We start from the raw sequence: 18,135 nt of genomic DNA on the forward strand, positions 1-18,135 counted from the left end.
ATCCTCAGGTTGACCACAGTGAGAATATGAATGAAAAAATTGGAGGTGCTAATTTTATAGGATCCATTGATCAATCTGGAGACCAGCATCTCTGTTGCAGATGACAGCTGTACAGAAGGCTGTTCAGGAAGTTAATCCAGAGAGGGCTTTATTCAATTGTTGATTATAAACCTAAGTACATGGGGGAGTTAATATCACATGATGGTGGCCCAATCTCGGAAAAATCCCAACTCCACTGACTGTTTAAGCAGATGGGACTGTGGCCACACAGATGGGTGCACTACAGGTTCTTGGCTGGGAAAGCCATGTTGGACTCAATGTTTCTGTCCCCTAAAATTTTGACAAAGATGAGTGGCCATGTTTAGGAAGAAAAGTTTGACAGAGAGTTTGTCTGTTGCTCTAAGTCTTAAATCCTATTTCTGGATCATGTAAGGGCAATACATCTGTATATGGACCACCAGAAAAGAAAGCAAAATGTAGTGATTAAAAGCATGGACCACCTGGGTGCAAATCCTCATTTCAATACTCACTAACTTTGGGACTTGGACAAATCGTCTCATGTCTATGTCTTAATTTTCTCAATTGTAAAACAAAGAAAGGGTATTAGTTGTTATGAGAATTAACTGGGTATTTGTAAAATACTTAGGACAGAGCACATACTACATATGTGTTGTTAAATAAATGAAATAAAAAATAATCCCCCCTAATTAGTTTTGAATAAACTGGGATAAAGTGTTCCCATCACATTACATTCAGAGAGTTGTCACAAGCAAGATCCCTAAGAAGCCATTGTTCTCTTTGTGTAGAGATTGGTGAGGACACTGTCTATTATGTCCCTGTACCAAGAACATCTGTGCTCCTGAACAATTAGTTGTTTTTATCTTGTGCTCATTGAATCATGAGACTGATCTGATTTCCCTTGTGCCTACAGGGACTCTAAGAGCCAAATTTATGCCTCCTTTCTAGCAAGTATACAAATTAGTATAAAGTTTTTAGACTCGTTTCTGATTCCTTTTATATACCCACTCTTGTCTTTCTTTCTTTAGTGAGACCTTGTTTTAATTTATCCTATGATATTCTATTTTTATTAGTTTTTATCTTTTTGTAAAAATGCAAAAAAGTATTTGTATAAAATTTTAACAAATGAAAGACAGAAGTCAATAAAAGGTTTGAGTAATATACAGGGGGCTAACTATAAAAAGGAAGACGGAAACTATGGCATCTACTTAGTCTATCCATTCTGTTAAAGTTGAGTTCAAATCTCAACTTCTTTGATAATCTTTCCCTCATGACTTTTGCCCTCCAAATTCTCCTTTATCTGAACAGAGGTCACATTAATTTTCTGTGCCATCTGATTTAGAACTTTATTTTATGAATGATCCTATTCTCTTATCATTTCACGGGTGTAAGCCATGCTTCAACATAATTAGCAGATCTCCGAAGTAAACACTCTTTCATCTCCTTTTGAATCTGTACAAGGCTATTGCATATAGTATTGAGTTTACTCCTGGGAGATTAATTCTATCAATGGAAACTGAGATATTAACAGGAAGCATTACGTTGGGCCTTCCAGTGTATGACTCTGTGCTTGAAAAATAATATCCTCTGACCAAGTAGGCTATACATTGACCTTTACCTGATTTTAAAGTACTATGTACTACACTTTAGCCTTTTTAAAAGAGCAGAGGTATACATTTTTTCCCAGAGATCATCTAACTGGAAAATAATTTCCAAATCTTACTGGAAAGTCAGAAACTATGTGTTGAGATCCAAGTAGTTGAAAAGAGTCCTGACTAAAGTTGGTTGCATTTGTATGTTAAAGATCATATGAAAATACTGAATCCTTTATTATTTTTGGTGTTCAGTGCCTTTCTAGTTTGCCACTTACAGGGACAAAGAAAGATCGAATCGACCCATCAATATTTACTATTATCACAATTCTTTTTACATTCATAAAAAATAGATATTAATAAAGTAAGATAACTTTTTATTCTCACCATATTGGCTTGCCCCTGCATATATACTATCATTTCTTTTGCTGTGGTCCTTGATATAGATGATCGGCACAAATGTAGATCCATAGAGTACTCCAGATATCACTGCAAGACTGCAGCCCCTTACAAAACAAATAAATCACTATTAATCTTGGCCCAAAACAGTATTTCTGACAAACGCACAAATGGAATCATAAACATGCTTCAAAAGGCAAATCACAAACAAGCAAAAAGCATCCATTTATCTCAAGCTCTGTGACTGGCCGAAGTCACAGAAATACCCTGCAGTATTAAAGTGGCATCAGGACTAGGAGGACAGCTTCAGTCCACCAGTGTCTAATTTTAGAAGTACGTGATTTATAGAAATTAAAATGGATTATAATTATAAGTTGTCATTACATAGATGAGAATATTGCTACAGTTATCTTGTACAGTCTACATAAATAAACTTGGCACTCTAATTAAATTGAGATATCTATATACTGACACCATGCTTTATGGTTTTTTAAAAATTTTAACAGGCCATGCTATCCAGCCCAGAACTAGGACAGACTAAGTACTAAATGCATGTTTGTTGAAAACAACTATTGAAATCCATGAACTTGCCTATGCCTTAGTTGACAGTGCCATGGTCAAGAGGAAGTGCTGATTTAATTAAATAATCTGGGTATTTCAGAGAAAACATTCCTTTTTATAAAAAGAAAATGTTTCATTTTCAGCACTGGAGTCAGGCGGACTCCCCAGACTTGGGCCATATCTGCATGAAGCAAGCATTTCCAATGATTGTAGGGGGAGGTGATTCATATTTTGGAACAGTTCCTTGAAGTTAACACAAAGAACAATGACAGAAAACAGAAAACAGGCCAGGCGTGGTGGCTTTTGCCTATAATTCGAGCACTTTGCCACTGCACTCCAGCCAGGCGACAGAGTGAGACCTTGTCTCAAAAAAAAAAAAAAAAAATCACACAAAAAAACCCTCCAAACAGAAAACAGTCATAGGCAAAAACAATTCCCTCCAAAGCTTAAAAACTAACTTAGTCAATTTAAGTAGTACTATAAGTAACATGAGCCTGTAGAAACTCACAAGACCACCTTGGCAGCATGTCCTACTCATACAGGAAATCCCTGTGTCACGTGAGGTCTGGACTTCATAGCCGTGGAGCATCCCAAACGCAGACAAGACTAATAGACTAGGCCTAGCTAATTACAAGACAACAATATTTTTCTTAACAAATATCTTAATGAAGGGGAGGCTTTGTGCAAAAAATATTTGAAAAAATTTTTTGTTTGAAAGATTGGTTTTATTCTGACGCAAAACCAGCAACATATTTATTTCTTCCAAAGATTGTTATTCTTTCATTCATTCAAATTATTCAAATATTTATTTTCTACTATGTGTCAGGTGCTGCTGTTTCCCCCTGTAAAGATAGTATATACACTATCAAAAAGAAGGCTTTATATTCTTGAGTCAAAAGCTGTCACCACATGAAGTTTAAAGCAGCCATCAAATGTAAAATGCAAGCTATATACTAGTGCATATTTTCATATTTATTTGGAAGTCCAAAAAACAAAACAGAACAACAAAAAAAACTCACCCTAAAGTAGAGGGGCTGATGTTGAGCCCAACTCTCTGAGTTCTTACAGAGATAGAGGGAGTAGGACCCACACGGACACAGAATGTTCCACTATATTTGACAATGAATGTCTGGAATTATACAACTGTCTAGACACAGGAGTGTGGGGATTCCCAGAGCAGGGTGGGCATCCTGGGTGGTGCAGTGCTAGACAAGTTTATCGCCTAATCTGACTGTGACTGCTGAGAGCAGGTTGGTCACAATACTACCTCTTTTACTTTAGCTACACAAGTCATGCAAAATTAGGTTGCTTTTATTATCTACTTATCATTTGGAGATAAATGCAATGATTTAGTAATTACTCAAAGCAGTTGAGCTCAAGGGCATCTGTACCTAAAATTCAGCAGGGGACAAAAAAACCTAGCCACATGGAGATAGAAGTCAAAGCTTGCATTACTATTTTTTTCTTGAACTCAGATGAACATTACTTCACGCTGGTAATCCCTGCTTCAACCAAATGTGAAACAGAATAATAGAGCAAAGAAGTAACCACTCCTTACACTATGCGGTGGTGTACTGTAGAAAGTTTATCCACCCAGGAACAGGGGTCTTGGGTTGTGTTGATCACCTATGGAAAACATTGGCCCAAATTAAAACAAAAAGAGCATTCAATTGATAAACACACTGGTGATAATATTTCTAGTGCTTTTCTCTTCTGTTTCAAACATGCTTTAAAATACAATAAACGTCACCTACGCATTCTGATATCTCTAAACTCAACTGTTTCTAATTGTTTCCTCTTTCATTTAGGATGACTTGGCAGTTGGCAAGTCCTCCATTTCAAATTCTCACATTTAATATGTAGCTATTGTGATACACCTATAAAAACTAATAAAACTTATTAACTCGTGTTTCATTTGCATATTTTAATGGTCTGCATAATCTGTAAGGAATTTAGACTCTCCTCCTATGGAATGCTTAAGATCAATGAGCATTTCTTATACTGATTTTTTTTTTTGCTAAATTAGTTAATAAAACATTCCAAGCCATGTTTCAATATTAGGCTGATATTGTAAGTCAGGAAAAATTATGAGCAAATTCATATTTCTACTATGGAATTACAGTATCCCTCCATTATCTGTAGTTTCACTTTCTTTGGTTTCAGTTACCCACTGTCAACAGTAGTCCAAAGATATTAAAAGAAAAATTCTGGAAATGAATAATTCATAAGTTTTCAATTGCACACTGTTCTGAATAGTGTGATGAAACCCTGCATCGTCCTTCTCCATCTCACCTGGAATGTGAATGATCCCTATGTCCAGCCTATCCATATCGCATACACTGCCTGCCCCCAAGTCACTTAGTAGCTGTCTTAGTGATCAGATACAAAGACATACTATATATAGGGTTTGGTACTATCTGTGGTTTCACGCATTCCTTGGGTGTCTTGGAACATATCCTCTGTGGATAAGGGGGGTATATTATAATACTGCCTCTTAGCCGAAGTGTTCTTTTTTTTTTTTTTTTTGAGATGGAGTTTCGTTCTTGTTGCCCAGGCTGGAGTGCAGTGGTGTGATCTTGACTCACTGCAACCTCCTCCTCCTAGGTTCAAGTTATTCTCCTGCCTCAGCCTCCCAAGTAGCCGGGATTACAGGTGCGTGCCATCACACCCAGCTCATTTTTTTTTTTTTTTTGTATTTGTAGTAGAGACAGAGTTTCACCATGTTGGACAGACTGGTCTTGAACTCCTGACCTCAGGTGATCTGCCCACCTTGGCCTCCCACAGTGCTGGGATTACGGGCATGAGCCACCACACCTGGCCAACTGAAGTGTTCTTGATGTTATAATCCTATTGTTTTTGTAAGAGACAAGAAAGTAGTTTTGAATTCTTTGATGTGCTAAGTCAAGTTTTCCTTTGGCAAAAATGGTTTCTTTCACCATAAGGAGCTCATGATGCATGGTTGCATACCCATCAATCATGCTGTTGATGGATCTTTAAACTTATTGCCTAGAAAAATCTCAGGCAGTTAGCCTACTGTGTATCTTTTACCAAGCTGCATTTATTTTATTATTTTGTTCCATTGTTTTGGAGGATGGTTGGGCAGGAGGTGTCTGGACCCCTGAAGCAGGCAAGGAACCCTTTCCCAAAGCCAACTCCTCCCTTCTCCCTGAAACATTTCCCTGATTAGAGATGCCTGTGGATTAATACACCTCTTCTCTTTACGCTTAAGCTAATTACTATTCAACTTTAGTGTCAATTTAACTAAGGTTTTAATTGATAAAAGTTTTGATAGGGGAAGAAGGAAAGGAGAAAAGATTAATTTTGAAGTAAGGGGTAGATAAGCACCCTGCCAAGGGGCAATACCCCACTGGGGGTAAGGAGCGCTGGATTCAGAGGGCAGCTGGATAGCACTGGCCCAGGGCAGACATGAGAGATTTCTTGAGATGAGAAGGATTAGAGCCTGGGTTCATGGCAATGAGGCTTTGCCTTGAAGTCACTTTTGTATATGTAGCTACTGACACTTGTGCTTTATCAGATCCCTTTTAAAAGTTGCCCCTATTTCACTCAGATTTACTATTCCAGACTAATTTAGATTCTTCAAGGTCAAAACAGTGACTCCTATCATATTTTCTGTTTTTCACTTCGGGTAGAATGGGATACCAGTTGCTACTCTCATATGACTTCACTTACCTTTCATGGGCTTCCTATGGTCTATTCTCCCCTGGACCAACTTCAAAACCTCCTTCCTCCACTTTCTAAAGTTATTTTCACATTCCTCTACAGTATTTAGGGTTCCTCTATTGTAGGAATTTTTAAATCATTACAAAACATGGGGTTATATATATATCACCTAGTAGAGATCTGTTAATCAAAATAAATAAACCTGTGTGCTTGCTGAGAAGCTCAACTGTGGAAATGTTAATTGATTGCTACATAGACCTAGCCATAATAAATAAGCTAAGATATTTTACATAGCCAGGAGTGATGAGCAAACACCACTTTTTCATCTGTGTTTAAAATTTATGTATTTTCCATTTATCTTAATTTTATGTTTCAAGTCAAGTTGTCTCTCATACTATACTCACATGCTCTGTTATTAATGGAGTGGTATCCATGGAACACGTGTTATTTGGTATTTCACTTTTGATGAACAAAAATATGAAAGCACTGTAAGGAAAATAAATTTTAGTGATATTTATTATAATATTGGTTTATATCAAGCTGCTTGATTTTTAAGAAAAAAACACACACCTTAAATAATCAGATCCTAATGACACAATGATTACTTTCAAATTGCCCCTTCAGTGGTCCTGCCATTTTACCAGAACGCCTGTTCTCTTAGATGTTTCTCATTTTCCTTAATTACAGCAGGCTAAAGGCTAAACTCATAAGCTTTCCTTCCACATCAGATCTTTCCCTTAACTTTGAAATCACATTGTAAAAGAAACACAAATGGAAACTACATTGAAATAATATTTCTTAGCTATTATATTGACCAACTTCAAAAGCTGAACATCCTCAGTTGGACAAATGCTAGGGGACAGATACTCTTAGATACTGCTGATAGAAGTGCAGAACTGTATAACTCACACAGAGGAGAATCTGGGGTGATCTACTGAGGCCACCAGTGTGTCCACTCCTGACCTTACCAATCCTGCTGGAGGCCCACTCACACAGGTACACTCAGACTCAGGTGAGGTGGCCTACATGGTCATGCAATGGAATACTATGCAGCTGTAAAAATGGAATAATGATGATCTCTATGCTCTGATATGGAAAGATCTCCAGGATATAGTTTAAGAGATAAAAACATACATTTAAGTCTAGTGACATTTTTCCCTTTAACATCTCTCTCATAATACACTATTGATGTCCTGTATCTTTGCAACAAATGCCTCACTTACTCTTGGCTTTTAAGCCATGCAAATTTGTTAAAATGTGTCAAAAGATTAAATTAACTTGAGAAAATGAACAACATTGGGATACTTTTAACATCACTTGAAATACGTTTAAAATACATTTGCATGGTTCAACATTTCAAACAAAATAAGAAGCTTTCAAAGCATATATGACACTGAAATAGGGTAGGTAGCTAGGTACAGAAGAGTGTCTATCATATGCCATCTTTTGTGTAAAAATTAAAATGCTCTAGTTAGGTTTCTTTGTTCAATCTCTTACTTGCTTTAAAACATGAATAGTTTCATATTCCTTTCCATATGAGATTTAACTTTCCTTTTGGATTTTTATGGCTCTCTGCATTATGTTCCACCCAACCTATCTCAACATAAATCCTCGTATTGGCTTCTATGCCTGACCACTCCCTGCTCCAAGCTCTCTACCAACCCCCCTCCCCAATTTTTCACAACGACTTGCACTTGCTTCCCTTTCTTCCGTAGCTGGACACCCTACATATTCTTTGTCCTATCCAAACTAAAGAAGAGTTGAAGTGTTGAATGTGGTTTTAAAAAAAAACTTCCCCTTGGGCCAGTCCTTACTGAATCTTCCTCTTTGAATCCCCACAACACTAAGAATAGTTACCACACAATCTAGACCATTTGCCACAATGTAATCTTTTTTTTTCTAAAGATTTTCTAATTCAATAGAAGCCAATGTTGGGGTCAGAAAATGATACCCCAAATTACGGCACTTTGGCATGCTGAGTACTTTGAACTATAGGAGATTGGAAGGCCTCAGAAGCAGCCTCAGAAGGAAAGTCTCTCTCTGACTTCCTCACGCCTTGATGGCTTCCACTCACCTTTCTCCCACAAAGCAGGCTGCAGAAATTAGAATTCCTCTTCTCCAAGATGAGTCATGGACACTAGAATCCCTCTTCCTCAAAGCCAGCCATGAAACCTAGATCAGTTACTCTAACAACCCCCAACCCTCCACGTTCTGCGTAGGAGCTGGCTATAAAGAAATTCTCTGACCTACCTTGTCTAGATCATAAGACCCTCATTCCAGAGGGGTCCTGCTGTATATCAAGGAGGAAGAAATACTACACAAAGAGACCAAGAAGAATCTGAACAGGCGGGTTTTGCTGTGTTTCTCCCCTCAGTCTATTACCATTAGATCACACCCTTTGTGTAATTATATTTCTCCCTGGCTGTCAAATCTTCAAATCTAAGCAGAAAAACAGATGTTTTTTCCCTGGGTCTTTGGATCTTCAGGTTCCCATGTCACGCAGAACTTTGATTAAATTTGTTATGTTTTTGTCTCATCAACCTGTCTTTTATTACAGGAGTGTCAGCCATGACCCTTATGATAGGGAAGAAAGGTATCACACCTTTCCAGTCCTATAATAGAAACCACATCTAATATCTCTTTCAGAGTCCTCAAGATATTTAACATGTAGTAAAATTGAATGCATAAAGCCTAATTATATGAGTATATTTAAATGAGTTATATATGTGTGTTTTATATATATTATATATATATTTACACACATATATTTGTGTAAATATGTGTGTATTTCTGTGTGTGCATATATATATATATTTGTAAGGTGAATATTAGACATTAATTGGCATTTTGTTCTCAAAATTATACAATGAAAATCCTTATGGCCGGGCGCAGTGGCTCACGCTTGTAATCTCAGCACTTTGGGAGGCCGAGGCGGGCAGATCACGAGGCCAGGAGATCGAGACCACGGTGAAACCCCGTCTCTACTAAAAATACAAAAAAAAAATTAGCCGGGCACGGTGGCAGGCACCTGTAGTCCCAGCTACTCGGAGAGGCTGAGGCCGGAGAATGGCGTGAACCCGGGAGGCGAAGCTTGCAGTGAGCCGAGATTGCGCCACTGCACTCCAGCCTGGGCGACAGAGCGAGACTCCGTCTCAAAAAAAAAAAAAAAAAAAAAAAAGAAAATCCTCTACTCTGTATAGACCTGTGTGTTTTTCTAATAAACAATACAGAATGATATGTTAGAAAATACTTGAAAGCTACAGATAGGATGGGCGGGACCAAGATGGCCAACTAGCAACAGCAGCAATCAGAAGCTCACATCAAAAAGAATGATAATTAGTGTGTGAATTCTTCACTAGCAACCAAGGTATCCAGATTCTCTCATGAGAATCGACTAGGTGGCTGACGTAATAACAGTCAGGAAGGAAAAGCAGTGTGGTCTAGTGGCCCACCTGAGAGCCACACAGGGCTGCAGGGCCCCCACCCCACAGCCAAGGGAATTGGTGAGTGAGCATGCTACCCAGCTGGGGAAACCATGCTTTTTCCACAGAACTTGCAAACCTATGCCACTGGGGCCTAGAGTCCCAACACTGGAGCCATGCAGATTCTCAACAGCCTCTCTGCTGGAATCTGCCTCAGCCTGCTGAGCTCCCGAAGGGAGGGGTGACCAGTACCACAGCTGTAGCTGCCTGCTGCCTAAGCCATCTGAGCTCCTTGGGGAAGGGGCAGCAGCCAGCACTGGGAATCATTACTATCTAACACACTAAGCTACCCGGGTGGGGGAAGGGTAGCATCCAGCTCTATAGCTCCAGGCCATGCTTTTCCACTGCTGGAGCCAGGGAGGCTAGAGAGCTTGGTCCCCAAGAAGGGTTCCCCAAAGCCCAACACACTGGCTGTGGCAGACTGTGGCCAGATCACCTCTTCAGGCCTGACCCTGACCCATCCTTTCTCACTGGGCAGGGCCTCCCTGCAGGAACTCCAACAACTCCAGCCCGAGGCTCAGGGACAGAACCTGAGCCTCCCTGGGCCTCCCTTAGGGGAGGGTTGGCCACAGTCTCTGCAGACCAGCAGAGTTAGCCTTTCCTCCAGTAGTTCTGAGGAATCTGGATAGACCAGATGAGTGAGTTTCCCCCCAGCGAAGCTCACCCCCTCCAAAAGGGACAGTCGAAGTGCTTCCTTAAATGGGTCCTGTTCCCCATGTCACCCAACTGGGTGAGATCCTCTGACAGGGGTTGTCAGACACGCTATACAGGAATGATCCTACTGGCATCAGGTTGGTGCCTCTTGGGGTCAGAGATCCCAGATGAAGGAGAAGGCATCCATCTTTGCTGTTCTTCAGCCTCCTTGAGTGACATCTCTAAGTGTGGGAGCGAACCAGATGAATAGGGCCTGAAGTGTATCCCCAGCAAACCACAGAAGCCCTACAGAAGAATGACCTTGAGAGAAGAGAGACAGACCTTCTCATATTGTTTTATACTCAGAAAAGGAAAGAGAAGCGAAACTAAAGGCAGGTAGCCCAGCGCCTAGGAACCAGACCTGAAACCAAGGAACCAGACCTGAAACCAAGCCTGGGCCTACCTGACCTAAGCCTAGTAGTTAAAGATCGACCCCTGGCCTAACCGGTTATGTTATCTATAGATTCCAGACATTGTATGGAAAGGCACTGTAAAAATCTCTGTCCTGTTCTATTTCATTCTGATTACCGGTGCATGCAGCCCCCAGTCCCATAACCCCTGCTTGCTCAATCGATCACGACCCTCTCATGCGGACCCCCTTAGAGTTATGAGCCCTAAAAAGGGACAGCAATTGCTCACTCAGGGAGCTCGGCTCTTAAGACAGGAGTCTTGCCTGATGCTCCTGGCCGAATAAACCACTTCCTTCTTTAACTTGGTGTCTGAGGAGTTTTGTCTGCGGCTCCTCCTGCTACATTTCTTGGTTCCCTGACCGGGAAGCGAGGTGATTGGCAGATGGTTGAGGCAGCTCCTTAGGCGGCTTAAGCCTGCCCTGTGGAACATCCCCGTGGGGGACTCCGACTAGCCTGAGCAACGTGGATCCTGAGCGCGCTCCCAGGTAGGCATTTGCCCTGGTGGGAGGCCTCGCCAGAGCTGTGTGTGGCAGGCCCCCATGGAGGATCAATGCAGTGGCTGAACACCGGGAAGGAACTGGTACCTGGAGTCTGGACATCTGAAACTTGGTAAGACTAGTGTTTGGAACTTGCCTACTCCGTCCATTTGAGTGGAAGCATGGCCTGATCACCCACGGCATGCCTTTATTGGCACTTTGATTTTGGTTTTGGTTTTGACTTGGTTTGAATTGCTTGACAGGACTGGTCTTGGGAACCTGCCTACTCCATTAGAGTGGAAGCGTGGCCTGATCACCCACGGTGTGCCTGTACTGGCACTTTGGTTTTTGTTTTTGACTTGACTTGGATTGATTGATACTTTGGTTTTGGTTTTGACCTGGCTTGGATTTCTGGATACTCTGATTTTGGTTTTGATTTTGGTTTGGTGTAAACTGCAAAAGTGTGTGTGTGCCCTTTTTAACTGTTCTTTGTTTTGTGGTGTGTGTGGTGTGAGCGTGGCGTTTTGTCTTGAAGAAGCATGGGTCAGGCACAAATAAGCCCATGCTACTAGGAAATATGTTGAAAAATTTCAAGAAAGGATTTAAAGGAGACTATGGAGTACTATGACACCAGGAAAACTTAAAACTTTGTATAAAGTAGACTGGCCAGCATTAAAAGTAGGTTGGCCATCAGAAGGAAGCCTGGACAGGTCCCTTGTTTCAAAGGTATGGCACAAGGTAACCTGTAAAGCCAGGGTACGCAGACCAGTTTCCGTACATAGACGCTTGGTTACAACTGGTTTTAGATCTCTCCACAGTGGTTGAGAGAACTGCAGCGTAAGCGAGAAGAGAGAGAGGAAGAGACAGAGGCAAAAGGAAAGTCAAAGAGAGAGAGACAAAGTCAAAGAAATAGAGAGAGAGATATATACAATTAGTTAAGAAAAAAAAAGTGTACCCTATTCTTTTAAAAGCCAAAGTAAATTTAAAACCTGTAATTGATAATTGAAAGTATTCTCTGTAACCCTATAACGTTCCAATACCACTTTGTTGTCAGTGTAAACAACAGCGTATCCTGAAAGCACTGAGGCCTTCCTATGAAAAATCCTTAACCCAGTAACCCAAGGATGGCCCAAATGCATTCAATCTGTAGCAGCAACTGCTTTGTTAACAGAAAAAAAAAACAAAAATAACTTTTAGAGGAAACCTCATTGTGAGCACACCTCACTAGTTCAGTTCAGAACTATCCTAAATCAAAAAAGCAAAAAAAGTAGCTTACTAACTCAAAAATCTTAAGATACGAGGCTATTCTGTTAGGAAAAATAAAAAAGCCATCTATACCATTTCTAAATTAATTTGGACAAAACAAGTTCTTATTAATAGCAAAGGATAATTAAAATCCCAAACTTACAAGGTTTTCAACAAAAGTAAAGTTTGCTAAAAGTTAACAGTGTGACACGTATTATACTAACTTCTATTCCTGTGGCCTTAGACAGTCTAGCCCACAGACATAAAAGAAGTTCGCTTTAGAAACGAATAGTTATCATCTTCAAAAAAAAAGAAAAGAAAAAAAAGGGTGACAGAACTTATGTAAAAACAGTATTATATGGTAAATTCTTGCCCTGAAATAAATTAACTGGTTGTTTAAAGAAAAAAATATTTGTAATAGTCAGAAAGTTAAAGCATGTCAAAGAATTGTCTGCGAAAGTCGTGAAAGAGAAAAATGTTATAAAAAAAGAATTTATGCAAGAAATGTTGTATAATTTAAAAGTAACTAGGCCTCCTGAATGTAAAACTAAAAAAAAAAAAAAAAGTTTATGTGCAAGGTGTATAAAGAAAATAAAATATGCTTTTGATAAAACCCTTTACACCCTATGTGTCAGAAAAAAAAAAAGGCAGTTGGAGTTTTAACCCAGACTGTAGGGCCCTGGCCAAGGCTAGTGGCCTATCTCTCAAAACAACTAGACGGGGTTTCCAAAGGCTGGTCTCCGTGTCTAAGGGCCCTAGCAGCAATGGCCCTGTTAGCACAAAAAGCAGATAAGCTAACTCTTAGGCAAAACCTAAAGTCCCCCCATGCTGTGGTGACTTTAATAAATACCAGAGGACATCATTAGCCAACGAATGCTAGACTAACTAGATACCAAAGCTTGCTCTGTGAAAATCCTCGCATAACCATTGAAGTTTACAACACCCTAAACCCCTCCACCTTGCTCCCGGTATTAGAGAGCCCAGTTGAACATAACTGTGTAGAGATATTAGACTCAGTTTATTCTAGTAGGCCCAACCTCCGAGACCACCCTTAAACATGAGTAGACTGGGAGCTCTACGTGGATGAGAGCAGCTTCGCCAACCCCTGCAAAGTGACTCTGAATAAGACGACAAGCCCTGCTCCAGTCACACCCAGAAGCTGACTGGTCCATGCACGGCCGAAACATGAGGAAACTCATCGCAGGACTCATTTTCCTTAAAATTTGGACTTGTACAGTAAGGACTTCAACTGACCTTCCTCAGACCGAAGGCTGTTCCCAGTGTATACATCAAGTCACTGAGTTAGGACAAAAGGTTGCTATGATCCTATTATTTTACGGTTATTATAAGTTTACTAGAACTCTAAAAAAACTTATTTGTATAACGTTATTCTATACAAGGTATGTAGCCCAGGAAATGACCAACCTGATATGTGTTATGACCCATCTGAGCCTTCCATGACCACAGTTTTTAAAATAAGATTAAAAACTGAAGACTGATGAAGGCTCATAAATGATACGAGTAAAGTGTTAGCCAAAACAGAAAAAAAAAAGAGGTGCCCAAACAAGTCGCCTTAAAATTTGATGCCTGTGCTGTCATTAATAATAATAAATTAAAAATAAGATGTTCTAATTAAGAAAGAGGCTATATGACAGAAAATAAGTACGTTTATCATAAATTAAGACTGTGTAAAAAGAAATGTAGATACTGGTCTTGTGTCATTTAGGCTACTGAAATAAAAAATGAAAAACTACCCTGCTCACCTTCAAAAAAGAGAAAAGTGGCCCTTCCTGTACCAGTAGTCAGTGTAACCCCTTAGAACTAGTAATAACCAACCCCCTTAATCCTTGCTGGAAAAAGGGGGAATGTGTAACCCTAAAAATTGATGAGGCTGGACTGGATCTTCAATTAAATATTATAGTTTGAAGAAAAGTTTATAAACGCTCTCCTGAGCCAGTATTTCAAACCTTCTATGATGAACTGAATGTGCCAGTACCAGAAATTCCAGGAAAAACAAGAAATTTGTTTTTGCAATTAGCCGAGCACGTAGCTCAGTCTGCCAATGTCACTTCATGTTATATATGTAGAGAAACTGTAACAGATCAATGGCCATAGGAAGCCTGAGAATTAGTACCTACAGACCCAGCTCCTGATAAATTCCTGGCTCAAAAAAAATCACCCTGATAACTTCTAAGACCTAAAAGCCTCAATCATTAGACAATACTGTATAGCAAGAGTGAAGAAAGACTTCACCCTTCCTATAGAAAGACTCAGCTGCCTTAGGCAAAAACTGTATAATAGTACTACAAAAACAGCCATCTAGTAAAGTTCAAACCATACTAAGAAAAATCCATTTAGTAAATTCCTAAAGTTGCAGACCGTTTAGGCCCACCCAGAATCCCTCTGGGACTGGACAGCCCCCACTAGGTTATACTAGATATGTAGACATAAAGCCTGTGCTAAGCTACCTGACCGGTGGACAGGTAGTTGTGTTATAGACACTATTAAACCATCTTTCTTCCTAATGCCCATGAAAACAGACGGACTCCTAAGCTTCCCTGTCTATGCTTCCCGTGAAAAGCAAAGCATAGCCATAGATAATTAAAAAGATGATAAACGGCCTCCTGAAAAAATTATACAATACTATAGGCCTGCCACTTAGGCACAAGTCGGCTCGTGAGGATACCAGATCCCAATTTACACCCCCAACTGAATCATACAGTTGCAAGCTGTCTTGAAGATCATCATTAATAAAACCAGTAAAACCTTGACTGTTCTGGCCCGGCAAGAAACTCAGATGAGAAATGCTATCTGTCAAAATAGATTGACTCTCAACTACTTGCTAGAAGCTGAAAGAGAAGTTTGTAGAAAATTTAACCTTACTAATTGCTGTCTACACATAGATGATCAAGGGCAAGTAGTTGAAGACATACTTAAATATATAACGAAACTGGCACATGTGCCCATGCAAGTGTGGCATAGATTTGATCCTAAGGCTATGTTTAGAATTAGTTCTCAGCACTAAGAGGATTTAAAACTCTTATAATAGGAGTTATAATAGTAATAAGAATCTGCTTACTGCTCCCTTGTTTGCTACCTGTACTTCTAAATGATAAAAAGCTTCATTGCTACCTTAGTTCACCAAAATGCTTCAGCAGAAATGTACTATATGAATCACTATCAATCTCTATTGCACAGGAAGACATAAGTAGCGAAAATAAGAGTGAGAACTCTCACTAATAAAAAGTGAGTCTCAAAGGGAGGAAATGAGAGAAGAGAGACAGACCCTCTCATATTGTTTTATATTGTCTTATACTCAGAAAAGGAAAGAGAAGCAAAACTAAAGGCAGGTAGCCTGGCGTCTAGGAAGCAGACCCAAAACCAAGGAACCAGACCTGAAACAAGGCCTGGGCCTGCCTGACCTAAGCCTGGTAGTTAAAGATCGATCCCCGGCCTAACTGGTTATGTTATCTATAGATTCCAGACATTGTACGGAAAGGCATTATAAAAATCCCTGTCCTGTTCTATTTTGTTCTGATTACCGGTGCATGCAGCCCCCAGTCACGTACCCCCTGCTTGCTCAATCGATCACGACCCTCTCATGCGGACCGCCTTAGAGTTGTGAGCCCTTAAAAGGGACAGGAATTGCTCACTAGGGGAGCTCGGCTCTTAAGACAGGAGTCTTGCCCAATGCTCCTGGCTGAATAAACCACTTCCTTCTTTAACTCGGTGTCTGAGGAGTTTTGTCTGCGGCTCATCCTGCTACAACCTTACCATTGAAAGAAAAACAAACAGAAAGCAACAACAATGGCATCAACAACAAAAAAATGTCCCCACAAAAACCCCATTCAAGGGTCAGCAGCCTCGAAGATTGAAACTAGTCAAACTCATGAAGATGAGAAAGAATTGATGAAAAAATGCTGAAAACCCAAAAGGCCAGAGTGCCTCTTCCCCTCCAAATGATCACAACGCCTCTCCAGCAGGGGTACAGAATTGGATGGAGGATGAGATGGATGAACTGACAGAAGTAGGCTTCAGAAGATGGGTAATAAAAAAATCTGCTGAGCTAAAGGAGCATGTTCTAACCCAGTGCAAAGAAGCTAAGAACCTTGATAAAAGGTTAGAGGAGCTGCTAAGAAGAATAACCAGTTTAGAGAGAAACATAAATGACCTGATGGAGCTGAAAAACATTGCATGAGAACTTCATGAAGCATACACAAGTATCAGTAGCCAAATCAAACAAGCAAAAGAAAGGATAGCAGAGTTTGAAGACCACCTTGCTGAAATAAAGCATGCAGACAAGATTAGAGGAAAAAAGAATGAAAAAGAATGAACAAAGTCTCTAAGAAATATAACACTATGTAAAAAGACCGAGCCTATGATTGATTGGAGTACCCGAAAGAGATGGGGAGAATGGAAACAAGCTGGAAAACACACTTCACAATATCATTCAGGAGAACTTCCCTAACCTAGCAAGACAGGCCAACATGCAAATTTAGGAAATACAGAGAACACCACTAAGATACTCCATGAGAAATCAACCCCAAAACACATAATCATCAGATTCTCTGAGGTTGAAATGAAGGAAAAAAATGTTAAGAGCAGCCAAGAGAAAGGCCAGGTCACCTACAAAGGGAAGCCCATTAGAGTAGCAGTGGATCTCTCAGAAGAAACTCTACAAGCCAGAAGACAGTGGGGGCCAATATTCAACATTCTTAAAGAAAAGTATTTTCAATCCAGAATTTCATATCCAGCCAAACTAAGCTTCAAAGTAAAGGAGAAATAAAATCCTTTCCAGACAAGCAAATGCTGAGGGATTTCGTTACCACCAGGCCTGCTTTGCAAGAACTCCTGAAAGAAGCACTATATATGGAAAAGAAAAACCAATAACAGCCACTGCAAAAACACACCAAAATATAAAGACCAATGACACTATGAAGAAACTGCATCAACAAGTGTGCAGAATAACCAGATAGCATCAGGATGACAGGATCAAATTCACATATAACAATATTAACCTTAAATATAAATGGGATAAATGCCCCAAATAAAAGACACAGACTGGCAAACTGGATAGAGTCAAGACCTATCAGTGTGCTGTATTCAGGAGACCCATCTCACATGCAAAGACACACTTAGGCTCAAAATAAAGGGATGGAGGAAAATTTACCAAGCAAATGGAAAGCAAAAAACAGCAAGGATTGCAATCCTTATCTCTGACAAAACAGACTTTAAGCCAACAAAGATCAAAAAAGACAAAGAAGGGGATTACATAATGGTAAAGGGAACAATTCAACAAGAAGAGCTAACTATTCTAAAAATATATGCACCCAATTCAGGATATTATTCAGGAGAACTTCCCTAACCTAGCAAGACAGGCCAACATGCATATTTAGGAAATACAGAGAACACCACTAAGATACTCCATGAGAAATCAACCCCAAAACACATAATCATCAGATTCTCTGAGGTCGAAATGAAGGAAAAAATGCACCCAGATTCATAAAGCAAGTTCTTAGAGACCTACAAAGAGACTTAGACTCCCACACAATAATAGTGGGAGACATTAACACCCCTC

The 18,135-nt window shown here is 39.9% G+C and overlaps 2 protein-coding genes across 5 annotated transcripts in view; one reads left to right on the forward strand and one right to left on the reverse strand.

The window, feature by feature from the left end:
* LOC116463473 (Golgi-associated kinase 1B) overlaps positions 1-18,135 on the forward strand; it is a 257,534-nt gene that overhangs the window by 136,021 nt on the left and 103,378 nt on the right. The gene's annotated exons all lie outside the window — the stretch shown is intronic.
* Positions 1-18,135, reverse strand: part of LOC116463474 (transmembrane protein 144) — a 49,811-nt gene that overhangs the window by 14,708 nt on the left and 16,968 nt on the right. For both annotated transcript variants that reach the window (XM_058434667.1, XM_032146592.2), the window contains 3 exons: positions 6,656-6,737; positions 4,129-4,196; positions 1,998-2,116 (listed from right to left, as the gene is read on the reverse strand). In XM_058434667.1, the coding sequence (XP_058290650.1) occupies positions 1,998-2,116; positions 4,129-4,196; positions 6,656-6,737 (269 nt within the window). The remainder of the gene's footprint in view (positions 1-1,997; positions 2,117-4,128; positions 4,197-6,655; positions 6,738-18,135) is intronic.

This window comes from Hylobates moloch, unplaced genomic scaffold, assembly GCF_009828535.3.
Source record: "Hylobates moloch isolate HMO894 unplaced genomic scaffold, HMol_V3 SCAFFOLD_38, whole genome shotgun sequence".
NCBI lineage: Eukaryota > Metazoa > Chordata > Mammalia > Primates > Hylobatidae > Hylobates > Hylobates moloch.